This window comes from Anarrhichthys ocellatus, unplaced genomic scaffold (genome assembly GCF_004355925.1).
Source record: "Anarrhichthys ocellatus isolate YVR2014 unplaced genomic scaffold, GSC_Weel_1.0 scaffold1, whole genome shotgun sequence".
NCBI lineage: Eukaryota > Metazoa > Chordata > Actinopteri > Perciformes > Anarhichadidae > Anarrhichthys > Anarrhichthys ocellatus.
In genome coordinates this window covers 6,258,230-6,278,954 of record NW_022280031.1, presented here as the reverse complement: position 1 = coordinate 6,278,954, position 20,725 = coordinate 6,258,230, and the positions used below count along the sequence as shown (strand labels likewise).

General features: G+C 45.0%; 2 protein-coding genes across 5 annotated transcripts in view; one reads left to right on the top strand and one right to left on the bottom strand.

Annotated features, from left to right (window-relative positions):
* Nucleotides 1-3,322, top strand: part of mfap2 (microfibril associated protein 2) — a 5,483-nt gene extending 2,161 nt beyond the window's left edge. Inside the window, exons 2-9 of one of the 3 annotated variants that reach the window (XM_031879923.1) lie at nt 206-267; nt 1,056-1,103; nt 1,495-1,521; nt 1,627-1,707; nt 1,811-1,852; nt 1,939-2,026; nt 2,525-2,598; nt 2,684-3,322. In XM_031879923.1, coding sequence (XP_031735783.1) covers nt 237-267; nt 1,056-1,103; nt 1,495-1,521; nt 1,627-1,707; nt 1,811-1,852; nt 1,939-2,026; nt 2,525-2,598; nt 2,684-2,784 — 492 coding nt within the window. In that variant the 5' untranslated portion in view covers nt 206-236 and the 3' untranslated portion in view covers nt 2,785-3,322. Of the gene's footprint in view, nt 1-116; nt 268-1,055; nt 1,104-1,494; nt 1,522-1,626; nt 1,708-1,810; nt 1,853-1,938; nt 2,027-2,524; nt 2,599-2,680 lie in introns of those variants that run through there. The other 2 variants (XM_031879758.1, XM_031879839.1) reach the window with 2 other exon arrangements.
* Nucleotides 3,323-3,630: 308 nt separating this feature from the next.
* The window catches only part of crocc (ciliary rootlet coiled-coil, rootletin), a 17,956-nt gene continuing 861 nt past the window's right edge, over nt 3,631-20,725 (bottom strand). The window contains exons 2-37 of one of the 2 annotated variants that reach the window (XM_031873463.1): nt 20,372-20,498; nt 20,131-20,273; nt 18,602-18,793; nt 18,436-18,519; nt 18,254-18,345; nt 17,977-18,142; nt 17,785-17,891; nt 17,457-17,684; nt 17,275-17,365; nt 16,710-16,796; nt 16,423-16,635; nt 15,723-15,922; nt 15,436-15,618; nt 15,016-15,160; nt 14,773-14,919; nt 14,175-14,405; nt 13,762-13,955; nt 13,553-13,680; nt 13,186-13,355; nt 12,877-13,056; nt 12,578-12,712; nt 12,328-12,471; nt 10,787-11,025; nt 10,549-10,708; nt 10,263-10,430; nt 9,758-10,181; nt 9,454-9,611; nt 9,223-9,343; nt 8,970-9,133; nt 8,187-8,402; nt 7,741-7,965; nt 7,506-7,655; nt 7,094-7,294; nt 6,459-6,590; nt 4,653-4,826; nt 3,631-4,541 (exon numbers count right to left, since the gene is read on the bottom strand). In XM_031873463.1, coding sequence (XP_031729323.1) covers nt 4,455-4,541; nt 4,653-4,826; nt 6,459-6,590; nt 7,094-7,294; nt 7,506-7,655; nt 7,741-7,965; nt 8,187-8,402; nt 8,970-9,133; nt 9,223-9,343; nt 9,454-9,611; nt 9,758-10,181; nt 10,263-10,430; nt 10,549-10,708; nt 10,787-11,025; nt 12,328-12,471; nt 12,578-12,712; nt 12,877-13,056; nt 13,186-13,355; nt 13,553-13,680; nt 13,762-13,955; nt 14,175-14,405; nt 14,773-14,919; nt 15,016-15,160; nt 15,436-15,618; nt 15,723-15,922; nt 16,423-16,635; nt 16,710-16,796; nt 17,275-17,365; nt 17,457-17,684; nt 17,785-17,891; nt 17,977-18,142; nt 18,254-18,345; nt 18,436-18,519; nt 18,602-18,793; nt 20,131-20,273; nt 20,372-20,498 — 6,006 coding nt within the window. In that variant the 3' untranslated portion in view covers nt 3,631-4,454. Of the gene's footprint in view, nt 4,542-4,652; nt 4,827-6,458; nt 6,591-7,093; nt 7,295-7,505; nt 7,656-7,740; nt 7,966-8,186; nt 8,403-8,969; nt 9,134-9,222; nt 9,344-9,453; nt 9,612-9,757; nt 10,182-10,262; nt 10,431-10,548; nt 10,709-10,786; nt 11,026-12,327; nt 12,472-12,577; nt 12,713-12,876; nt 13,356-13,552; nt 13,681-13,761; nt 13,956-14,174; nt 14,406-14,772; nt 14,920-15,015; nt 15,161-15,435; nt 15,619-15,722; nt 15,923-16,422; nt 16,636-16,709; nt 16,797-17,274; nt 17,366-17,456; nt 17,685-17,784; nt 17,892-17,976; nt 18,143-18,253; nt 18,346-18,435; nt 18,520-18,601; nt 18,794-20,130; nt 20,274-20,371; nt 20,499-20,725 lie in introns of both variants that reach the window. The other variant, XM_031873375.1, reaches the window with a different exon arrangement.

The window sequence follows — 20,725 nt, the reverse complement described above, 5'->3', positions numbered from 1 at the left end:
GGGGGGGGGGGGGGGGGGAGTAAGAGGGGGACCAAGGAGGGCAGAGAGAGTCGAGAGCAGTGGGGGGTTTGAAAGGTGAGGGAGGGCAGGGGGAAAGAGAGGAGAGGAGACTTCAGGAGACCAGAGGAATATCTAACGCTGAGCACTTTATCCCCCTCATGTTGCTCTGTTTGGATTGTTAACACTCTCCTCATCTCCCCTCCAGTGTCCAAGTCAGTCTACCTCCCAGAGTGACCATGAGAGTCCTCCTACTCATCTGTATGCCAGGTAACTGCACCAACAGTCCACCGAGGCCCCTGAAAACCTGGGTCTAAATCTCAGATGTAAATATTCATTACTAAATGTGCAACAACCAAAGGTCATTTTTGGGAAATACTTTTTTTCCACTTTCTTGCCCAGAGTTAGATGAGAAGATTGATAGCACTCTCAGGTTTTTACAATAAATATGAAGTTACAGCCAGCAGCTGGTTAGCTTAGCATAAAGACAGCTAGCCGCTAGACTTCACTGACATTCTGGTCTCTTCTACACATGTGCTACTGTTGCACTATTGGAGCATTTTTCCATTATCCAAGTACCAGGCCCAGTGCCAAGAGATTTTGAACATTGAAAGTTACATGATAGTTACTTTAACGTGAGACTACTGAATGTGACTTTCTCTTCCAAATGAACAGCTGTATTAAAAATCAATAAAACACACTGTGGCTCAATTCAATAAACTCTGGTGACTTCATGTAACTTTTGCTAACTGTGGCTGCAGGTGGCAGTTACAGGATGACGGTCAATGCAAAAAAACGTAGTGTGACAATTGTCCATAATGTCACTTACACAATTTTCCAGCAGTTTATGTATGCTAACATTAGCACAATAACTGGTCATACCAGACCAAGTAAGGCTGTGGTGTGAATGAGTAAGGGTGCGTCTCATTTCTTATAAACTCGACATTTCAGTTATTTTTAATTTTTGAGAAAAAGTACAATGTTCAAACCCCCCCCCCCTGTATTTCACTCATCACCTCGTCTTTTGTGATTACTTTATTGTTCTGAAATGTCAACAGTTCTGCTGCTCGCCCAGGCTCAGTACCAGGAACCGTTTAATTTTTTGGGTGAGTTCATTAAGAGAATATTGGCTGATTGTTCCCGCTCAGCATCGGTTTATATCAGAGCTCTGCACATCTGTTACCGATTTGTTGTTGTCCTCTGATGTGTCACCTCGCCTCGAGGAGTTCTCTCCTCCTTACTTGTTATTTACCACCCGCATAGCAACTGTAGTCACAGTGTAAATAGCACTTTGACCAGTCTGCATGTTATTATTTTGAACATCTTGCATAATGAAGTCATGCATTACACCCGCACAAACTGCCTGCTTTGTTCAGTTTTGGCATGCAGGTGGTTTATTTTATTTGTTGTGTGTTTTAGAAGAACTGACTGTAATTGGTTTCACAATGTTCATTGCATGAAACCATTTTCTCTCCTGCTTATTTCATGGCTTCACAGAGGACTATGGGCCGGATTATTTTCCAGGTAAAGCATTTTAAGGTCAATAGAAATGTCCCTTGATGTTACTTTTATAGTAATACACCAGTGTTTAGGGTTTTCTTTAAAGTGATTCCTCTCTTTCTTGTCCAGTTTCTGAAAATCCAGATTCTCCTCCTGGAACCTACCAGCAGCAGGTCCGCCTCGAGCCAGTGGTCCGTCCAGAAAAATCAGGTATATCCGCGAAACTCTCCTCCTGTCTGAGTCATGCTATTTCAGAGTCCTATGTATTATGTCTCAAACTCATTTGTAAATCTGTTTTCCATGTAAATATCAGATTCCGATTTGGAGACGGAGCCAACGGAGCCTGGCCCTCTTGGTAAGAAACCCTTAGAGAAAGGATGATAGATTATCAGTTGTTAAGTTTGAAGGGAGACATTATTTTGCTGTGTGTTGGATTTCCAGATTGCAGAGAGGAGCAGTATCCCTGCACCAGACTCTACTCTGTTCACAAGCCATGCAAGCAGTGCCTGAACAGCCTCTGCTTCTACAGGTATGTACTGAAATCACTTTTAAAGAAGCAGTTCACCCCACAAGGAAAACCCAGTCATCTCTTTGTCCGTTAATCAGTAAAACTTTGACTTAACCTACCTAATTTTAACTGCTTCTACTACATCCCCTAAAAGCACAAATCTCTTTACAAACAGAGAGCTCAAAAGTCAGTATTTAAGTAATTTATTGGTATCAATTTTCCTTCTTGACAATACATGAGTTTTGGTCTATTCTGCGAGATTGCCTTACGCTAAACTACTGTCCCCATGTGTATGGTAACGAAGGAACATGTCACCCAGCGCATCAATGAAACACATCAGTGAGTTACACTGATGTGGATTCAGAGATAACACTTGTCATCAAGTCTTTCATTGGATTTGTTGACAGCAAGAAAAATACAGATTATTGTCAAACTCGTTCTGTATCGTTTGGACTGATTAGACTGATGATGATGATGATGAAGATGACTCTTGTGACCTCTAAATGTGTTTCCATTAAGTTTGCGACGGGTGTACGTCATCAACAAGGAGGTTTGCGTGAGGACTGTGTGTGCACATGAAGAGCTGCTCAGAGGTGCGTTCAGCGTTTTCTGTATTTGTTTATTGTTGTTTGCATTTTAAGACTCGTTATCTGAACTCAGTGTCTCTGTTTTTAGCAGACCTGTGCCGCGATCAGTTCTCTCGCTGCGGCGTGGCGGCGCTGAGCGGCCAGTGTGCATCAATAGGAGGAAGCTGCGGGAAGAGCTGTGGTGGCTGCTGATTGAGAACAGATTTCAGGGACACTACCTGCCCAGACACTGCCGCTTTTTCTATCCGTCATCCACATCCTCTTGATCTGTCCTTCTTCCTCCTGTACAACTTATTACTCCTGTGCAAAAAGCTCTTTTTGTGTTGTGTTCATCTTTTTCTTTCCACATGTATGTCTGCCCAGTAGATCCTGTGTGTATGATGAAAAACCTCCAAAAGAACATTGATTATTGTATAAATCACTGGTGCTATTAAATCATCACACTGGTGCAATAAAAGCTATTAGAATTGCACACAAAACATCTGCGGAACATCTTTTTTTCTTGTTTTTGGCATATTGTACCGTATTAATCTCATGCTTTGTGTCTGTTGATATGTTACTGTACTTGTGTTGAAAAGCAGTCATTCTCATGATGATCAAGGCATCAATGGTGGCCACTGTGCACTGACATCAGACAAAACTAATCAATATCCAGCCATAATAGATCATGAGATGTGTAAAGAAACAGGTGGTGAGTAGCCTTAGTTTTTGTACTACTGCCTGGAACTGTGTATATATATATATATATATATATATATATATATATATATATATATATATATATAAATATATACATATATATATACATATATATATATATATATATATATATATATATATATATATATATATATATTCCAGTGGCAGCAAGTCCTTTAAAAAGGCTTCTCACAAACGACCTCTGTACTACTGCTTTGTAAAACTGTCACTATAAAGACTGAGAAAAAAAATAAACTTTTTTTTACTACAGATGTTCAGTGTGTGATTGAGTCGAAACGTGCAGCTCAGTGTGCTGAAAGGTATTCATAAAATACATGATTTATGGTGCACACAGGGAGTTTATTCTCTTGCAGAAATCTGGCTGCCATGTGTATTGTCCATACAAGTCATATTTCTGTTATTAATCATCAGTCTGTCTGCCATTATACAGTAAGTACAAAGTATATACACATAGTAAAACTACTATTAACTAATAAAAACATACTGTAAGTATACCATCATACTGCAGTGGTCCCATTTTCAGTTGTAACGCTGTCTACATAACACAATCAGTAAAATCTGCGTCTGCTTCTAAGAGAAAATACAGTGCAGCTCCTTCATTATGCTCAATTCGTCTGTTTCGTGGCACTCGCACACAGTGAAGCCCTTCCCTTCCTTCTCTTAGTGTCCTCAACTGTTCATATACTGTAAATGTGGAGGAATCAAGGCCAAACTGCAAAAACTGGCAGATTTTCATTCCTGCACTACATCCAGATTCTGTCTGGAGGAGAATCCTTGCGGTGATTCGGGTTTTCTTCTTGAATAAGAGCAGGAAGTTTTGGAAGATGTTGAGCACGGATCAAGAGCAGATGGTTGCCAGTAATCAGCGGGCTGCTGGCGTTTTCAGCACAGCTGCTGAATCACATCGCTCCGTTCCCTCGCCTGCCGTTGGCTGAGTGTGTGCTGCAGGTTAAGTGTTCAATAACACACCATGAGAATGAGTCACAAAGTAAAACAATCGTATTTTAAAACGCTGGAGTTACGAGTATAAAAGCTTTAAAGGAATGTTTCTGTGAGTAAATATTGCTTTCAGACATTCATGATGAGTGGATCTCCCCTAGTTCAGATGTGGTGTGCTGGTGCTTTTGGTTTTAAGCTGCATCTCACTTTCCTGCTGACAATAAGGAGGATGGAAGAGAAGGCTGTCGCCGTTTCATTTCTTGTTGCAGCTGCTCCTTCAGGGTGGACACCTGCAGTGATACGGGTGCATTTTATGACACTCTTAACCGGCTCATTCACCTCATTAATCTGAGAAGGAATTTTGCTACACCTTATCTACACCATGATCTGTGTGTGTGTACCTGCTCCTCCAGGCCTTTGACTCTGTGTCGGTGAGCTCGCTCTCTGGTTCCCAGCGTTCGCTCGACGTCCCTGAAGCTGGTCCTCAGTCTCTCCGCCTCCCGCTGGGCCTCGTCACGCTGCCTCACCAAACTCTCGCACAGACTGTGTGACTGCTCCGTCTCGGCCAGCTGAGTCTGCTCAAAACACACGCATACAAAGACACACAGTGATACAAACACACATACAACCGCACACAGGTGGGAGGGACCAAAAATGCAAACAAAAAGGAAAGTCTGGCAGGATACCGAATCTCAGGACAGTTTATGTAGAAAACATCTAAACAATGGAGAGACTTTGCTTCGGTTCTTCCTAAAATCCCAGATCAAAAACAGACAGCTAACCACCCAACAACCATGTTGAACGCCCTGTGGCGACCTGGAGGAAATGGCTTTAACAAGAAACTGGTGTAAAGATGATCCTCCAGGAGAACAGCAACGGTTAATATTGTTCAGGACATTTATTTATGGAAAATGTAGCCATCATTTGAAAGCTTCTTATGGAAACATGTGGACCATCTACCAGAAACGAGATGCTGAACAAATAACTTTACAGATGAGTAAACATCACAAATCTGTTGTTGTTCACATTTCTGAGACAACTAACACCTGTGATGTTTATTAGTCTGGAGAAGGTCCTCTAACAAATGGTGGATGGCCCCCGGCAGAGAAACCTCCATCATGGTTTACGGTTAAATGACAAAACATGCTAATTCTCCACTTCTTTATTTTTACTTTCAGCTCTAGTTCAGAGGTTTCAACTTTTGTTTACACCATAGATTAATTACCTCGCACATTAATAACATACTTTAGTTCAAAATCTGAATCCTTTAGCTGACAAGGAGTGATCAAGGTACTTACAAATATGGCCTTTTTTTACTTTTCTTTTGCCAAATCACATTGGTTCCCCAGGACCGTATAGCAAATGCCGGAGGGTTTGAGAATTACTGCTTTCGTTAATAAACATTTCTGCATCCTGGGAAAAGTTTGACTAAATTCGGAGAAATTACCTTTTGTCTGAGATGTAAAACCAGCCTGAAATAAAGAACTTTAATGACTCTTTCAGAGTTCTAAGGAAACTCAATGTAGCTTTATCATTTGCTTGTTTATAGTGTTTGTGGTAAATAAAAAAAAACACACATTTTATGACTGTTGTTTATTAAAATGAAGCCTCCACATAAATATCTAAGGAGTTTGGTCTAACCTAAGCACTTACAAGAATAAGTGGCGCAGAGATGAAGAAGAAGAGAAAAACAACTCTCGAATGCTCATTTGTAATGTGTAACAAGAAGCAGATGTGTCCAGAGCTGAAGGTTATTTCTAAGTTACACTGACCTCATTTGATTTTTATGGGGCCTTCCAAAGGTGTTTCAGGTGTAGTCTAATGAATATCTAGGAGAGTTGAATAAACTATTTGTTTCACGCACGAACAGTCCTGCCTGAGTCATAAAGTCACTTAATCTTTCCAATACAACTGTAAGGCACACTCTGTTCTTCTCCTGTAACATTCACTGAACAAAATGTGATGTTTTTCTCACGAAACTACTTCAGACAAAATCCCTCGTAACTCAAAGTTTCACATAATGTAAACCGTCTCTTAACTGGAGGTGGTGTGGTTTAACAATAAGTGAAAGGAAAATAATTTATACTCCACAAAAACATATGTTAAAGACCGATTTGTCCACACTGTAAAATGTAAGAGCCCCCTTTTAGTCGATTAGTTGACTAATCAGTCTATTTGGTCTTAGTCGACTAAGATTTGCTCCTCACCTGCAGCATCAGTATCTGTTGCTGTGCTTCCTGCAGCTCTTGCTCTGTGGTGTTCAGAGAGCGATCCAAGTGGCTTTTCTCCGCAGACAGCCGCATGCTGCCTTCCTCAGTCTTCAACTTCTGACGTTCAACCTGATAAAAGAGAAATGTAAGCAAGAGGAAAGCGTGAGATCCCTTACAAATAAAGTCACATCCTCACAGAGGCTGTAGAATCTGGTTTTTTAAAGATGCAGATGAAAATTGTTATTTCTGTGGAGAAATTTGACCGTTACACACGGTATACAAAAAGTAGTGGTGAGCTCAGATGAGGAACAGGAGAGGCAATAATTCTTGTTTTGTCTATGTTTTGTGTAAAATATCAATTTCCTAAATATACCACATGACGAAAGAATGAGTGACACCAATTCAGACAACATCACGTAGATAAACTCTGTGTGACATGTTCCCTCGATGACTCTGGTACTCTATGACCAGATGTCTACTACAATGCGTTGCTCACTCTGACCTACTGGGGTCACTACGTTTTTTTGCGCCTACCCAACATGTGTCCATAGAGCCCATGAACTTTAAATTCACAAAGGAACGATTGAATGAAACCAGTTTGACATTTATCGCGCACCAGCTTCAGTGCTGACCTTATCCAGTGTATTCCTCAGTGCATCTTTGTCTTTCTCCAGCCTCACAGCCTGCCTCTCTGCATCTTTTTTCTCAGTCTCAAGCATGGCTACCGCTCGCTGCAGCCCACGCAGCCGCTCCTCTACAGCGGCCCGCTCTGTCTGAGCCGACTGGGCGCTGCGCTGAGCCTCTGCGGCACTGGCTGAGCGCTGACGTAGAGCCTGACGGAGGTAAGACAGAGATCACACACAGAGATATGACTCGAGAGAAGAAAGAGAAGCAGCCACATAGAGAGAGTTAATGTGCAAATGCATTTGGATACTTTTTCTTCTGCAGAGTAAAGTGTTTTCGCTTTCCATGGTACAATATCTTTTTCTGAAGACTTGATGAGGGCAGATGTGTGACGACACACAGATTATCTATCTTCCTCACCTCTTGAGTGTTGTTGAGCTCAGCCTCCACCTCCTCTCGTTTCATCTCGCTCTGGTCCAGCTCGCTCTGCAAGCTTTGCACGCGCTCAGTGAGGGTAACCATGTTCCTTTTCCCCTCCACTAATGACGCCCGGGCTTCATCCATTCGTTCCTTATTGATACAAAATGATTATCACATCACTGTCTGGGCTTCATCCATATTGTCAAAGGCCTTTTTTACCTTCTGCCTCACTCACCTGTAGAAGCCTTTTGTCCTGTTCGGCCACAATCAGCGTCTTCTGCAGAGCGGTCAGACAACTCTGTGTGCTGCTGTGAGAAGCTGCTGCCTCCTGCAGGCTCTTTTTGAGGGAAGAGGTCTTCTCTTTGAGTAAAGACTCGCCTTCCTGAGCTTTGAGCAGAGCCTGGCTCAGCCGCTCCACCTCTCTCTGGAGCAGAGACACACGGGCTTCTCCTTCTGCCACCTGCAGTTTGTAGAAATCAAATGTATGGAAAAAAAAAGGTTTATTATTGGGAAATTATAAGGAAATTACAGACCCATAAAATACAGTATTTCCATATTAACCAATGACCTGGTCAATTTTGAGGCACATAGAAAATATCAAACTTCAAAAAAACATTTAAAGTAAGAATAATCAGATTAGGCACTCAGGGATATGAATATGTCTGTATGAGCCCACTGTACCTGTTTCAGTAGAGACTCATGGCGCTCCTGGGAGGCCTGGCTGTCAGCCTCCCGGTCTCCCAGACTCAGTTTGTGTCTCTGCAGCTCCCCCTCCAGACTGCGCCTCCCCAGCTCCACCCTGGTGGCCCGGGCTTCAGCTGCGTCCAGCGCTTCCCTCAGACGCCTCTTCTCCGCCTCCAGACGCATCTCAGCAGCACGCTGCTTATTTAACTGATCCTGCAGAGATGGAGGGAGGACAGAGATGATTTCCCACAACAGTTGGTGGGACAAAATTCCTCTTTGTATAATGGAGAGCTGTGTTTTAGACCCAGATTACAGAGGCATGCACAGACAGTCCAAAACACTCTTTCGGCCAAACAGATGATCCACAGCTGCATCTGAGCCCCAACTTTACTCGTCTCCTAATAAATTCTCCTGACTTTTCAAAAATGCAACGTATAAATGTCTTTCAATAGCACGCACACACACACACACACACACACACACACACACACACACAGTACTACAGTTTTTTCCCCTCTCTCACTTCACGTCCCTGCTCCTCCTGCCAGTGAATTATTTTGAAAGGTGCTGGCATTGAAACCAGACATATGGAGAGCTGACACGGGACACCATAAGAGGTGTGACACTATGTGTGTGACATCTGTTGTTATTACATATTGCCCTACTGTCGAGTGCTGCCATATGGCGATGATGAAAGATCAGTGGTCACTGCTGTGGAGGCCACAGTACAAACACATGGAGTCTATATACATGCACATGAGTACACAAACGTGTGTGTACCTGGGTATGTTTTCTATCCATTTCAGAGGTCTGCAGCGCTCGCTCTAAATCCTTCACCCTGTCGCTGAGAGCTCTCCTCTCTCTGTCTCCTCTCCTCACCGCCTCCTCCTGCTGCTGGAGCAAAATCTGAGTGGTGGTCAGACGCTCGTCCACTCCACGCTTCCCTGCAATCACACAACAGAAATTGCTTTGTTATCATTTTGTCTCAGGGCGTTTCTTCTGAAACTACAGCGACAAATGTCAAATATGTTACCTTCTTGGTATTCCTGTAAGGTGTTTTCCAGGTGAGTGAGACGAATCAGAGCAGATGCCCGTTCCCCCGACAGCTCCTCCTGCTCCCGCTGCAGGGCCCCCAGCTGGCATCGAGCATCATCCTTCAGAAACAGCAATAAACAGCGACTTGAACCATACAAACACAAAAATATCCCTGAATCTTTATTAATATTCACTTTGTGGTTTTTCTCATGCCGAGCAGCTCTGTTACCCTCTCCCTCTGTGCCTCACGCAGCTCCAGGAGGAAGTCTCTCAGATCACTTCGCAGTGTGTCGGGGTCTAGCTCTGGCTGAGGGAGAGGCAGTGGTGTATCCCCCCTCTCAGGAGACCCTGAGCCTAGAGTATTGTCAGGGGTGCTTCCTCGAAATTCTGTAAAAATATAAAGAGTTGCATCCACCTTGTACAAATAAGTATTTTATATATTTTGATATTCTTTTTTACCGAGCTATATTCAATGCCTGAATAAATGTCTACATTTTGTGTTGCAGAGTTAAAGCTGCATGTCTCATTCTTGCCTTTAGGAGGCGACAGTGAGGAGCGCAGGGGGGAGATGCTGTGGTGGCGTGACATAGTTCCTGGTGATGTGGAGCTCCCCCCCGGGCTCCTCCCCCTGCCTCCCCTGCCGCCCACTCCGATGCCCAGTGTTCGCGTCAGCGCCGACTGAAGGCTGCTCAGACGAAACTCCAGGTCCCTCCTCCCGGCGTCGCCCCGGGTTAGCTCCGCCTCTGTGGCGGCCAGTCTGCCCTGGGCCTCGCTCAGCTGCAGGCTGGACAGAGCGGCAGAGTCCTGAGCCGCCTGAGCGCGCAGGGCCAAATTCTTGGCTTCGTCCTGCAGCTTCTTCTCGCAGCCACGCGCCTCTTGCAGCTGAGCGGTCAGTTCTCTCTCGCAGCCCCGCCACCCCGACTCTGACTCCAGCAGGCGCTTTTGAGTCACAGAAAGCTACATTGAAAAACAAAAGAACGACAAATTATGACACAGTGAAGACAACACGTAAGCAAATAATGTCTTCAAACTCCTCACTTCTTTCTTGAGGGAGTCTCGCGCTGTTTCGGCCTCAGTTAACCTCTGTTTGAGGGTGAAAAGCTCTTTCCCCTTCCCCTCCTCTCTTTGCTCCTCCAGTGAAAGGCGAGTCTGCAGCTCTGCCACCTCCCTCTCTCTCTGCTCCTTCTCTCCATCAAGAACCTTCAGCTGGAGCCAAGAAGAGCACAAAATCACCACCCGGTCACAAATGTGAAGTCCAGACTGACAACCAGCTTCTTTGTAAATGTCTCAGAGGTGTGAAGGAAGGGCTGTCAGCATGTCTGACCTGTCTGCGGAGCTCCTGGAGTTCCCGTCGAGCTTCAAGCCGTGACCGTTCAACTTCTCTCAGGCAGCTCCGCAGCTCCGTCACCTCCTTCTGATTAGACGACAGATTTTCCTCCAGCACAGCCAGCCTCTGCTCCTTCTCCTCGCACTGTCTTTTCACACTGAAAAGCCAACATACAAATATTTTACTCTGAACATTGCATTTGTCGGTGGATAGTTTCCCCACTCGTAGTGTTTACCTGATTCTCTCTGTTTCTGCACTTCGCAGAGTTCCTCTCAGCTGAATATTCGACTGGCCGAGAGTGTCCCTCTCCTTGGTGACGTCAGTGAGGCTGCGTCGCAGCTCCGTCCCGTCTCTTCTGTTGTTTTCTGCTGCATCCTGAGTTTGGTTAAGACGTCGCTCACTGGCCAACAAGTCCCGCCTCAGCTGGTCTCGACTCTCCTCGTTAGCTGCGAGAGAAGCTCTACACTGGTCCAGCTGGAGGGCAAAAGTCACGTGTGGTGCAAGTTGATGTAACCAAACAGCATCAGAATGTAGTGAATTATCTCATGACATCCACCAGGATGTTCTGTTTTCTATTTGCTAGTTCACAGGACATTTCAACACATTTTTCACTGACAGTTGGTGGAAGGTTTGGCCTTGTTGCCACAGGCTCAAGTGATATTATCCAGACTTTACTAACCACGCAAGATAGGCCATGTTTGCAAAAGTTTATCATTTAGCTAGACTATCACTACATGTATGTTGTAGCAGATCCAAGTTAGAGATTCAACTTTTGTTTTGGATAACTTTATTCAAATAACAAATTTTAAAGATTGTTTATTAATCTTTTAATCTTCAGCCGACAAATCAGCTGCTTTCAGAGGTTACATATCAACTGCCAATTCAACTCCTTTCAATGCCAAAAGTTTGCAAAGCTTTTTAGGTCGTTTAAATAACCCAAAACAACTTTCACTGTTCACACACACTTTAAATGACCATTCAACTGACATTGCCCTCTGGTTTGTACACTTACAATACATCTTCCACATCAATCTACACGTCATCTGACAATTAAACTCCTTTCAGTGTTCGAACTTCAACCAAGGCCGCGTTCAGACCGACTTCCCTCTCATTCATTTGAATAAAGCCAGTCCGTCGAGACAGAAGGCTCCGGCAAAAAAGTTGAACCAGGCTCAACTTTTGCTGCAAAGCAATGTCATCCAACAAGGTGCTGCAATGGCCCATCAAATACACGCTAGCAAACATACCTGGTAGATTACTTTGTAACCGTTTAGCTGTGAAGCTTTCCAGAGTTGTAAAATCCTGTCTCTGAATATTATAACCCGTTGTGCAGTGTTTTTTGGTGTCTCGTAAGTCTTAAACACACTCATCCACACTCATTCCTGGATTGTATTTCTTGTCTCATCAGTATCTAAAACAACAAGCCTCCCCATCAACGCAGCCCGCTGCACTGTTTCAACACATGGCTAAATCTTCAGCTCTTTTCACAAATTTCACTTAAGCTGATATATTCAGAATTTGTATTCAACTGTTTCAATACATCTAGTGAGCACATGGGGGTTTTCTTCAGCCTTTTGGGGTTTTCTCATGATGTACTACACCTATTGAGATGATTATACCACAGCTCATGATTGTCACTATGTGAAAACGCATACAAAATGTGTGTTTTCTATTATTAAAATATCTAATCAAGAAATGTGCAGCCTTGGTGGAGGTATGTGGTCTCTGATTTATACTGTATCACTCTCATACTCCCACTTGTAGAGGATCATCTACCTCTTTGAGAGCAACATCAGCCCGTGACTGAAGATCAGTACAAGTCTCTCGTAGACTGTGGAGTTCCCTTTCATGAACAGAAGCTGCATCTTCCAGCTGAGAGCGAAGCTCCAGCAGCTCGCTGGTCAGAGCACCAATTCTGATCTGTGTAAGAGCAAAAAGTCCATAAAACGTCACTTCAGTAAATCTTCCTCTTATGTAGCTGTGTTAGAGAAGACAGAACATAATTCCAGACAGGAAGTCCCTTCACCTGCTCCTGCTCTTTGTACTGAGCTGCTTCTCTCGACATTCGCTCGACCTCCAGGGCTGCAGCTGACAGCTCAGCCTGCAGGGTGGACACCCTGTCAGACAAGACTGTTTTCTCTGCCTCCTTCAGAGAAAGGGCCTGAGAAGAGAGAAAAGGTCCGGTTAACAAAAGGGGAGGAACTTACAACAGACGCACCGGAGCTGAGCCACACTGTCTGTATAGCGTATCTAATGAACTACCATGACAGAAAGGACAAGGAGGATTTTTTCACAGTTTCTCAAAGGCTTCAGATCAGATCAAACCTGTTGTTTCTCCGTCTCGGCCTGCAGCAGACTCTGATCTCTGTCATGCTGGAGACTCCTCAGTGCATCCTGCAGCTCCTCGTTTTCTGTCTCTGCCCTGCGGAGCTGATCCTCCGCCTCCTGCCGGAGCCTTCTCAGAGTGCCCTCATGCTCCATCAGCAGGCTGTGACGCACGACTTCCTGTGAAACAAAGCAGCCAAGAGCACAAACATGGATTAAAGAGTCGTTGGCCTTATCTGAAAAAAAAAAAAAAAAACACAAGTCGACAAGCAGTGCTTTGAGTAGCACTGAACCACTGAACCTTCTGACCTTTTCTGAGACCAGCCTCTCCACTTCCTCCTGATGTTCAGAGATGACCTTGCGTAAAGCCTGCTGGGCCTCCAGCTGTGCAGCATTTAGAGTCTGAGTCAGAGCCTGTTTCTCTCTCTCAGCCTGGGCCAAAACATTCTCCCCATCGGAGCGTACACGCCTTAGTTCAGCTGGAAATCCCATCGAAGAAAGAAACCAGGAGAGGTAAACACAGGACTCGACCATTAGGTTCATATTCTGTCTTTCCAATTATACCAAACATTTTGAGTTTAGCTCTTAAAGAGGCATATTTGTGTCTAATTTTCAACTAAAAATCCTCTTCTCTCGTTGTTTTTGTATTTCTTCTTCGAAATACTTTGTCACTCACCGGCTACAGTCTCACAGCGGACACGAAGGTTTTGGTTCTCCGTCTCCAGCTGCTCCCTACGAGACTCCACCTGAACAAGCTGCTGCTGCACCTCAAACAGACAGGTTTCCAGCGACTCCCGCTCAGACCTGCGCGGTTACAAACACAAGTTACACACAAATACATTCACTCATGTGAAAATGCGTGTGTCATTGAGAAGCAACACACACCTGAAAGCAGTTAGTTCCTCTGACAGCACTGTGTTTTCTCTCTCAGACGCCGTGAGCTGGACCACCAGCGCTGCTTTGTCTCGGGCCAGTTCTGTCCGACCGCGGCCGGCTTCCTCTAAAACCATCTCGTTCCTCTGGCTCTCTCCTCTGGCAAGACTCAGCTCTGATCCCAGAGAGGTCACCTCAACACAAAGCTGTCAACAAAAGCCAAAACATTTAAACGAGAGTAAGAAATAATCAAACAAAGACATGCTCTGAATAACTCCTTACTTACAGTTTCCATTGCTGTTTTAGCTCAATAAACATCTATAAAGCACCATTGTATCTGTATATGAAGCATCGCTAAATTAGGTCACGTCACCTAAGTGCATCGCCCATAGCTTTCTTGTGATGTGATATAATCCGTTATGTACCTGTGTGACTTTCTCCTGCAGCTTAATTCTCTCAGCCCTGAGACTCTGGAGCTCTGCCTCGGTCCCCACCCGGCTTAGCTCGGCGTCCTGCAGCGACTGGAGCAGCGTGATGCGGGCTGAGTCCAGCTCCAGCCGGTCCTGCTCCAACCGGACCAGCTCATCTCTGATGGTCAACTTCTCCTGCTCCGCCTCCCGTTTCTGGGCCTGCAGGATGGCCTTCTTTTCCTCCAGCTGAGAGACAGAGTGAAGCTTGAGACTCGGAGAGGAAGCTGAGACGTTCACATTAACACAGTTCACTTTAGCCCTCTGTTATTCTACACAAAACTGCTTTTGTTACTTTTTGTGTGTGTAACCAAGGGCAGCATCATGAATGCGCCCTTATCCCTGTTCGTCGGATCTAGACTTTAAGACACGCAAATGAGGGATAGATGAATAAGGAAAAAGGGATGTAGTGTTATACAGCCAAAGGAGCTATGACGCCATGCCTTTGCTCCAAGTTCGAGTGTGGTCATTTGTCACAGGTACGTCATATGAACTACTCCATTTCAAGCACACTGAACCCTTTAAGAGGTCAAATACACACCTGAAATGATCTTACCTGGAAAATGTAATTGTTAAGATCAGTTTTGTCCTGGGCCAGGCCCTCGTTCATGCTTCCCATCTTGGCCAGAGAGTCCCTGAGAGCTGCATCCTCAGACTGCAGCTTGTTGAGCAGCAGAGAGAGCTCTGCGTTACTGCCCTCGGCCTGGAGAGGAAATGAGGGTCACACACACACAACATGAGAACACAGAATATAAAATCTGCAAAAAGTTAAATGAGCACAAGTTTTTCTTTTTCTTACCCGAGCAAGTGCTTCAGTAAGTTGGGCTTTCTCTCGCTCCAGCAGCTGCCTCTCAATCTCCACCTGCTGGTGAGTCTCCTTCACTGCAGACAGCTCTCCTCGCTGAGCAGAGGCTCGACTCTCACTCTGATCCCACTGCTTCTGTCTGTAGCAAAACGACAAGCATGTGGTACTATAATACTACAATACATTTTAGGATTGCTAATTAGAGACTCTGTAGGGGAATTATGGTGGGCACCGTTTGAGTTTGTTGGTAAAGGAGGGGTTTGTAAATTAAGAGGATCTCTCTGTATTAGAAGCTAATACAGACCTTATGAATGGCTTCCTGTGAGCATGTGCATTGTGTGTTGACTGCACACAGACTTTGTGGATGAGCGTCCACATCGCATTCACTTAATCATGATCAATTAGCCGACTTACATCCTCTGAGTCTCTGCCTTCGCCCGCTCTCTCTCCTGAGTGGCGGCCTCCTTCTCGTCCCTCTCGTGACCCCGCTCTCGCTGAGTGGACGCCACGGTCAGCTGCAGCTTCTCACAGTCCATCTGCAGGGTCTGGTTGCTGCTCTGTGCTGCCTGCAAGTTCTTCTCCAAGCTCACCTTCTCACTGCGATGTTCACAATGTGGGAGGGAGAACAGCTACGGTTACATAGACTTAAAGATTCAAGGATTAGAAGCAGACTGTAAAAGGTGATATAAGTGTCTGTAAACCTGGCCAGTGTGTCTCTCTCCTGCTTCAGGCGGTCCTTTTCTCTCTGTGTGGTCTCCCTCTCTCTCTGAGCAGCATCCCTCTCTCTCTGCAGAGCTTGGTTTCGCTGTTCTGCATCTCTTTTAGCCAAATCAGTCTCTGAAAGCTGCTTGCGTAACTGTTGAACCGAAGACTGGGCAGAGAACAGACGCCCTCGCACATCCTGGAAACACAACACAAGTGGGGGTCACGTACCTCTTGTGGCATCTATTCATGCAGATACTTTTGGTTTTATTTGTCGAGATTTTGAGATATTCATCTCTGAGCTTTCTGCCTCCCCCCAATGTACTTTTGTTACCTGTAATTTGCTTGAAATTCTGATAACTGCCTCTGTATTTGGATGGAGGCAGAAATCTAATATCTGGGCAAATAAAACCAAAACCATAAGCAGTTGTTTGAGTTAACTGACCCTTTAAACTCAGCTAACGAGTAGACAGCTGCTCTCATTGTGGATGTGGATATATCTAAAATAACAATTCTTCTAAATAAATTTGCATCATAATAACCTGTGAAGGTATTTTTATGAAAACACAGTTATGACAAAATCAGCATTATTTAGTTGTGTTGTCAGCAGCAGTAAAATAAACAAATAATAAAGCACAACATCACCAATGTTTACAACAATTAATGTAATGAAATGAAACAAATGATTTGACATGTCACCTGCAGATGGAGCGTCTTGTTAGTGACTGCAGAGCGCAGAGCTGACAACGCCGCCTCAGAAAGAGGAGCCAGCGAGGAGGGCCGAGAGGGGGAGGACGACCTGCGAGGAGAGGAGGAGCGGTGAGGGGAGAAACCACGGATCAGCGCCAGCAGCGGAGCCCCAGAGTTGTCCTGGTCTGCCTCCGATGACGACTCTCCATCAGACAAAACCGTCTACAAAAGAAAGTTTAAATGAGGCCCTGCCATCTTTGTGATATAAAACAGTGGGCGTACGTGTAGCTGTTTACCTGAGCGATGTCCCGCATGGTGTCTAACAGCGTCTCAGTGTGAGCTCTCATCACCTGCATGTCAGTCTCATCGTTACCACTCTGCTCCTGAAAGAAGACAAAATGAAGCACAGGAAGAAGCATTATAGCCTTAAGAGGAAACGGTTGACATTTTTCTATATTTTCTTATCGTCAGCAAATCAATGAAAAGACCAAAAACAACAATGTCTCTCAATACTTTCTGTTTTCCCGTTCTGTGTCTCTACTGTATACCAAAGGCCAATTTGTTCTGACTGAAAACGTTCGTAAACCCTTAAAACATGTCAAGATAATAAAGTATCATGTTTAAATAAGGCCAAAACAACTGGACACTTTATTTTATTGCAAATGTTACTCAAACACAAGAAAATTGTGTATTTGTTGGGGACTACTTTCAGCCGTGGATTGATACACATTTTGAGGAACAGTGACTGTTCACAACAGCAGGACAGTATATGCGGTTTCAGTGTGTGTTCACGGTAATAAAGGAACATGTCAGCCAGTGCAACAGTGTGGCTCCTTCTTTTTAAAATGACTGGCTTCTCACCTCAAGCCTCCTCATCAGTACGACCATTTCTCTGTCTCTCTCCTCTATTTGGCCCTTTAGTCTCTCTGCCTCTCGAACCGACTCTGACAACCTGAAAGTCAACACAAAAAAAGCCAAATGATTCATACAAATGTAGTTTAATTAATAACAAACCTGTAAGAGAGCTAAACACAGTCGCTGACCTGACGTTGAGCTCACTTCTCTCTGCGTCTGTTCTGGTCTGAAGATTCATCGTCTCTGCCACTCGCTCTCTCAGCTGCTGCTCCAGCTGACCCCGCAGAGCTTTCTCCCGCTCCAGGACCAGAGCTGCTCCTCCCTCCCGGGTATGCAGCGTGGCAGACAGACCTGCACAGGACACCTGAGTAGAGTGGGACGTCCGAGCCAGCTCGTTACGCATATCTGACAAGTCCCTGAGATTGGAGAGAGATCGGCACGGAGGGGGCGTGTTAGTACCGTCAAACATTCAAATCGGTACACAGGAAACTGGCCAACAGTTCCCTCTTTGTTGACCTTTCAGTGGCGCTCTTCAGTTCACAGACATGCCTCCGAAACCCGACCACTTGCCGCCACAGCATCAGCAGGCGACTGTGCTCAGTACTGAAGTAACTGTGGAAAGACTGAAAGGGGACAGAAATGTGAATTATCTTCACATTTTTCTCCATTTATGAATGTTTTACTGTTTTGTAAGCACCGCTCTCCCACCTCCTCTTCTCTCCTCCAGTCAGACTCCTTTTGTTCCAGCTCCTCCCTGGCTTTTGTCCAGTCAGCAGTGAGCCTGCGGATGTCCTGGCTGAGAGCCTCATTGGCCAAACCGGCCTGCTCCAGCTGCTCTCTCAGCATGGCATTCACCGCAGACAAACTGCTGCTCCTGAAAGCACACAAGGGAAAAACAAATTATGTTGACAGAGCAAGTCGGGAAAAATGTGATATTCTGAGGTGCTCAGGAGACACGCTACATGTCTCATGGAGGATCAGTCACCTCTGTTGTTCTTCCTCCAGACGGATTAAAGCGTCCTCCAGGTTGCTGCTCGATTCGTCTTGATGGCGATCGTTTGATGACTCACTAGGGCTCTGGACACCAAGATAGTTGAGAGATTAGATGTTATTTGTGGAAAGTTACTGCCGTCTTTCCAGGAGTCAAAGTCAATAAACGCCACTCACACTCAGCCTGTGTTTCTCCAACTCTGAGGACCGCTCCTGCACCATCTGCTCCAGATCCCCACACCTCTTTTTGTACTGAAGCACCTGAAGATGCGAGGAAGCCATTACTGACTTGTAACAAACCCAGACGACTACGTCTCAACTAAAGACAATAACACAGACATACCTTGGCCTGCAACTTCTGCACGAGCTGCGCCTGCCTCTGCTGACCCTCCTGGTAGGCAGTGAGTTTACGCTTGTAGCTCGCCTGCTCCTCGTCCAGCCGCCGTCGTAAATCCACATTCTGCTGCGCCAGGCTGCGTGACTCCGGTGAATCGTGATCCCTGTCTCCCCTCTCAAAGCGTAGCGCCTGCTCCAGCTGTAGGTTTAAATACCAGTAAGAGGCAGGGGGTTAAGTTATTCTACAGAGCTACAGTGCTGCGAGTTTAAAATACCTGCACTGTAAATCCCAACATACTTAGTATTTGAGATTTATTCCATGGTCACAGGAAACAAATAATCTCACCACATGGTCCATGAGTAGCTGTTCTGGAGCTTTCTGTCATATCACACAATCTTCCACATCAAATGGATTTGACCAGTTGTTGTGAACTTTTTAAAAGGGCGTATCATCCATGTTGGCTTAAGATGTGAGATTGGACGTTCATTCTCGATCTTGGAAACAGCTGTTGGTGAAAACCATCTCACCACAAGGTGCATTTAGTAGCTGTTTTTAGAGTTTAAGGATAAAACTTAATAGCGTAGATACTTGGAACAATACATGGCTATTCCTTCAGTAAGTGATGCTCGAAGACAGTGCTCTATTTATGCAACAATTATGTGTAATTATAAATTAAAGTGTACCATTTTCAATAGAAATGACCTTCACTACTTCCATGATATTTAACATATTCCCAAACCTGTGAATATCCAGTTTGCAAAGGACCTCAAAGACTGATTTTCTACTCGGCTGCATAAGAAGCTGTGAATGGTGAAAATGTTTACCCCACAAGTGTAGTATGTGTATTAATAATTAACAGTGATCACAGACTTACACTTACTATATACTATATTGTTTTCATCATAGTTCTAGCCCCCAGTATTGTTAACTGTATTTTTGCAGCATCCCAGTGTGGAGACCGACTTTTTCCTTTAGTTACATTAAATCAAATTAGTTGATTAGAAAAGAGAATAAAGGCCTGAATCTACTTAAAGGAGGAGGAGCAGACTACTCAACAGCACACAAGAGTGTTTAATGTTGGTTTACAGTAGATTTATAAAGAACTTCATTCGAGTGATCTTTAGTTCCTGGATGCAGACCTGCATGTTTCCTTCAGTGATGTTCAACCCAAAAACAAGATGTGTGGCGCCCACCCACCACTCACTGCACCCCCACTGAAGCCCCTGTTTACAGTCGCCCAGGGTGACAGACGCCATGGCAACATTCCACTTCAGTTCATTCCAGTCCCCATCACCTGGGAGACCGGCAAATCCCAGACAAAGAGGGACCCAAAAATAAAACAGAAATGGGAAACAGGAAAGAGCCACAGCATTCCCTTTAGGTTCATGTCACCTTGAGGATTTAGAAAATCTTGGGATTTTACTTTTCATACAAAGAGAGAAAAGGAGGGTCGGTCAGTCGGATACTTGACTCATTCACATATCTATCATCTCTCATATCTCTCAGTCCCAGTCGCTGCAGTGCTGGTGTCTTACCCTCTCACTAATCGCACCGTACTTGATGGCGAGCTCGTCCCGGTCGGCTCTGCTGTGTGCCAGCAGGTCCTCCAGCCTCGCCAGCTCTCCCTGCAGCACCCGGTTCTCCTCCTGGAGGGACATGACCGAAGACATGGCCCCGGCTGTGGAGACGAAAGGACAGACGGGGACACGATCCGTCAAAGAAAAGTGTCAAATCGTACATTTTATCACGACGGGAGAGCAGACTGCGGAGACTCACAGGTATCGTTGAGGTTCTTTGTGACAATCTCTCGTACTCGTGCTGGGAGACATGTAGGGGGGGCGTCTGGTGAAGGGCCCCGGACGGTCAGCCTCTTCTCCTCAGACAAGACACTCTCCTCCAGCCTCTAATGTACAAAACACAGACATGTAATGCTTTACCTTAGAGAGAAAAACGAGCCAGGAGACACAAAAATGAGCCAGCAAGTTTAGAACATCCAAACACAGACAGTAAACATAATAAATAACATCTGAAAGAGGACCAGGTGGGGCCACAGCAGATGAAAACACAACATCAACACAAACACTCACATAAACCAGCAGCATTTGTCACGTCACACAGAAGCGCAGGTGT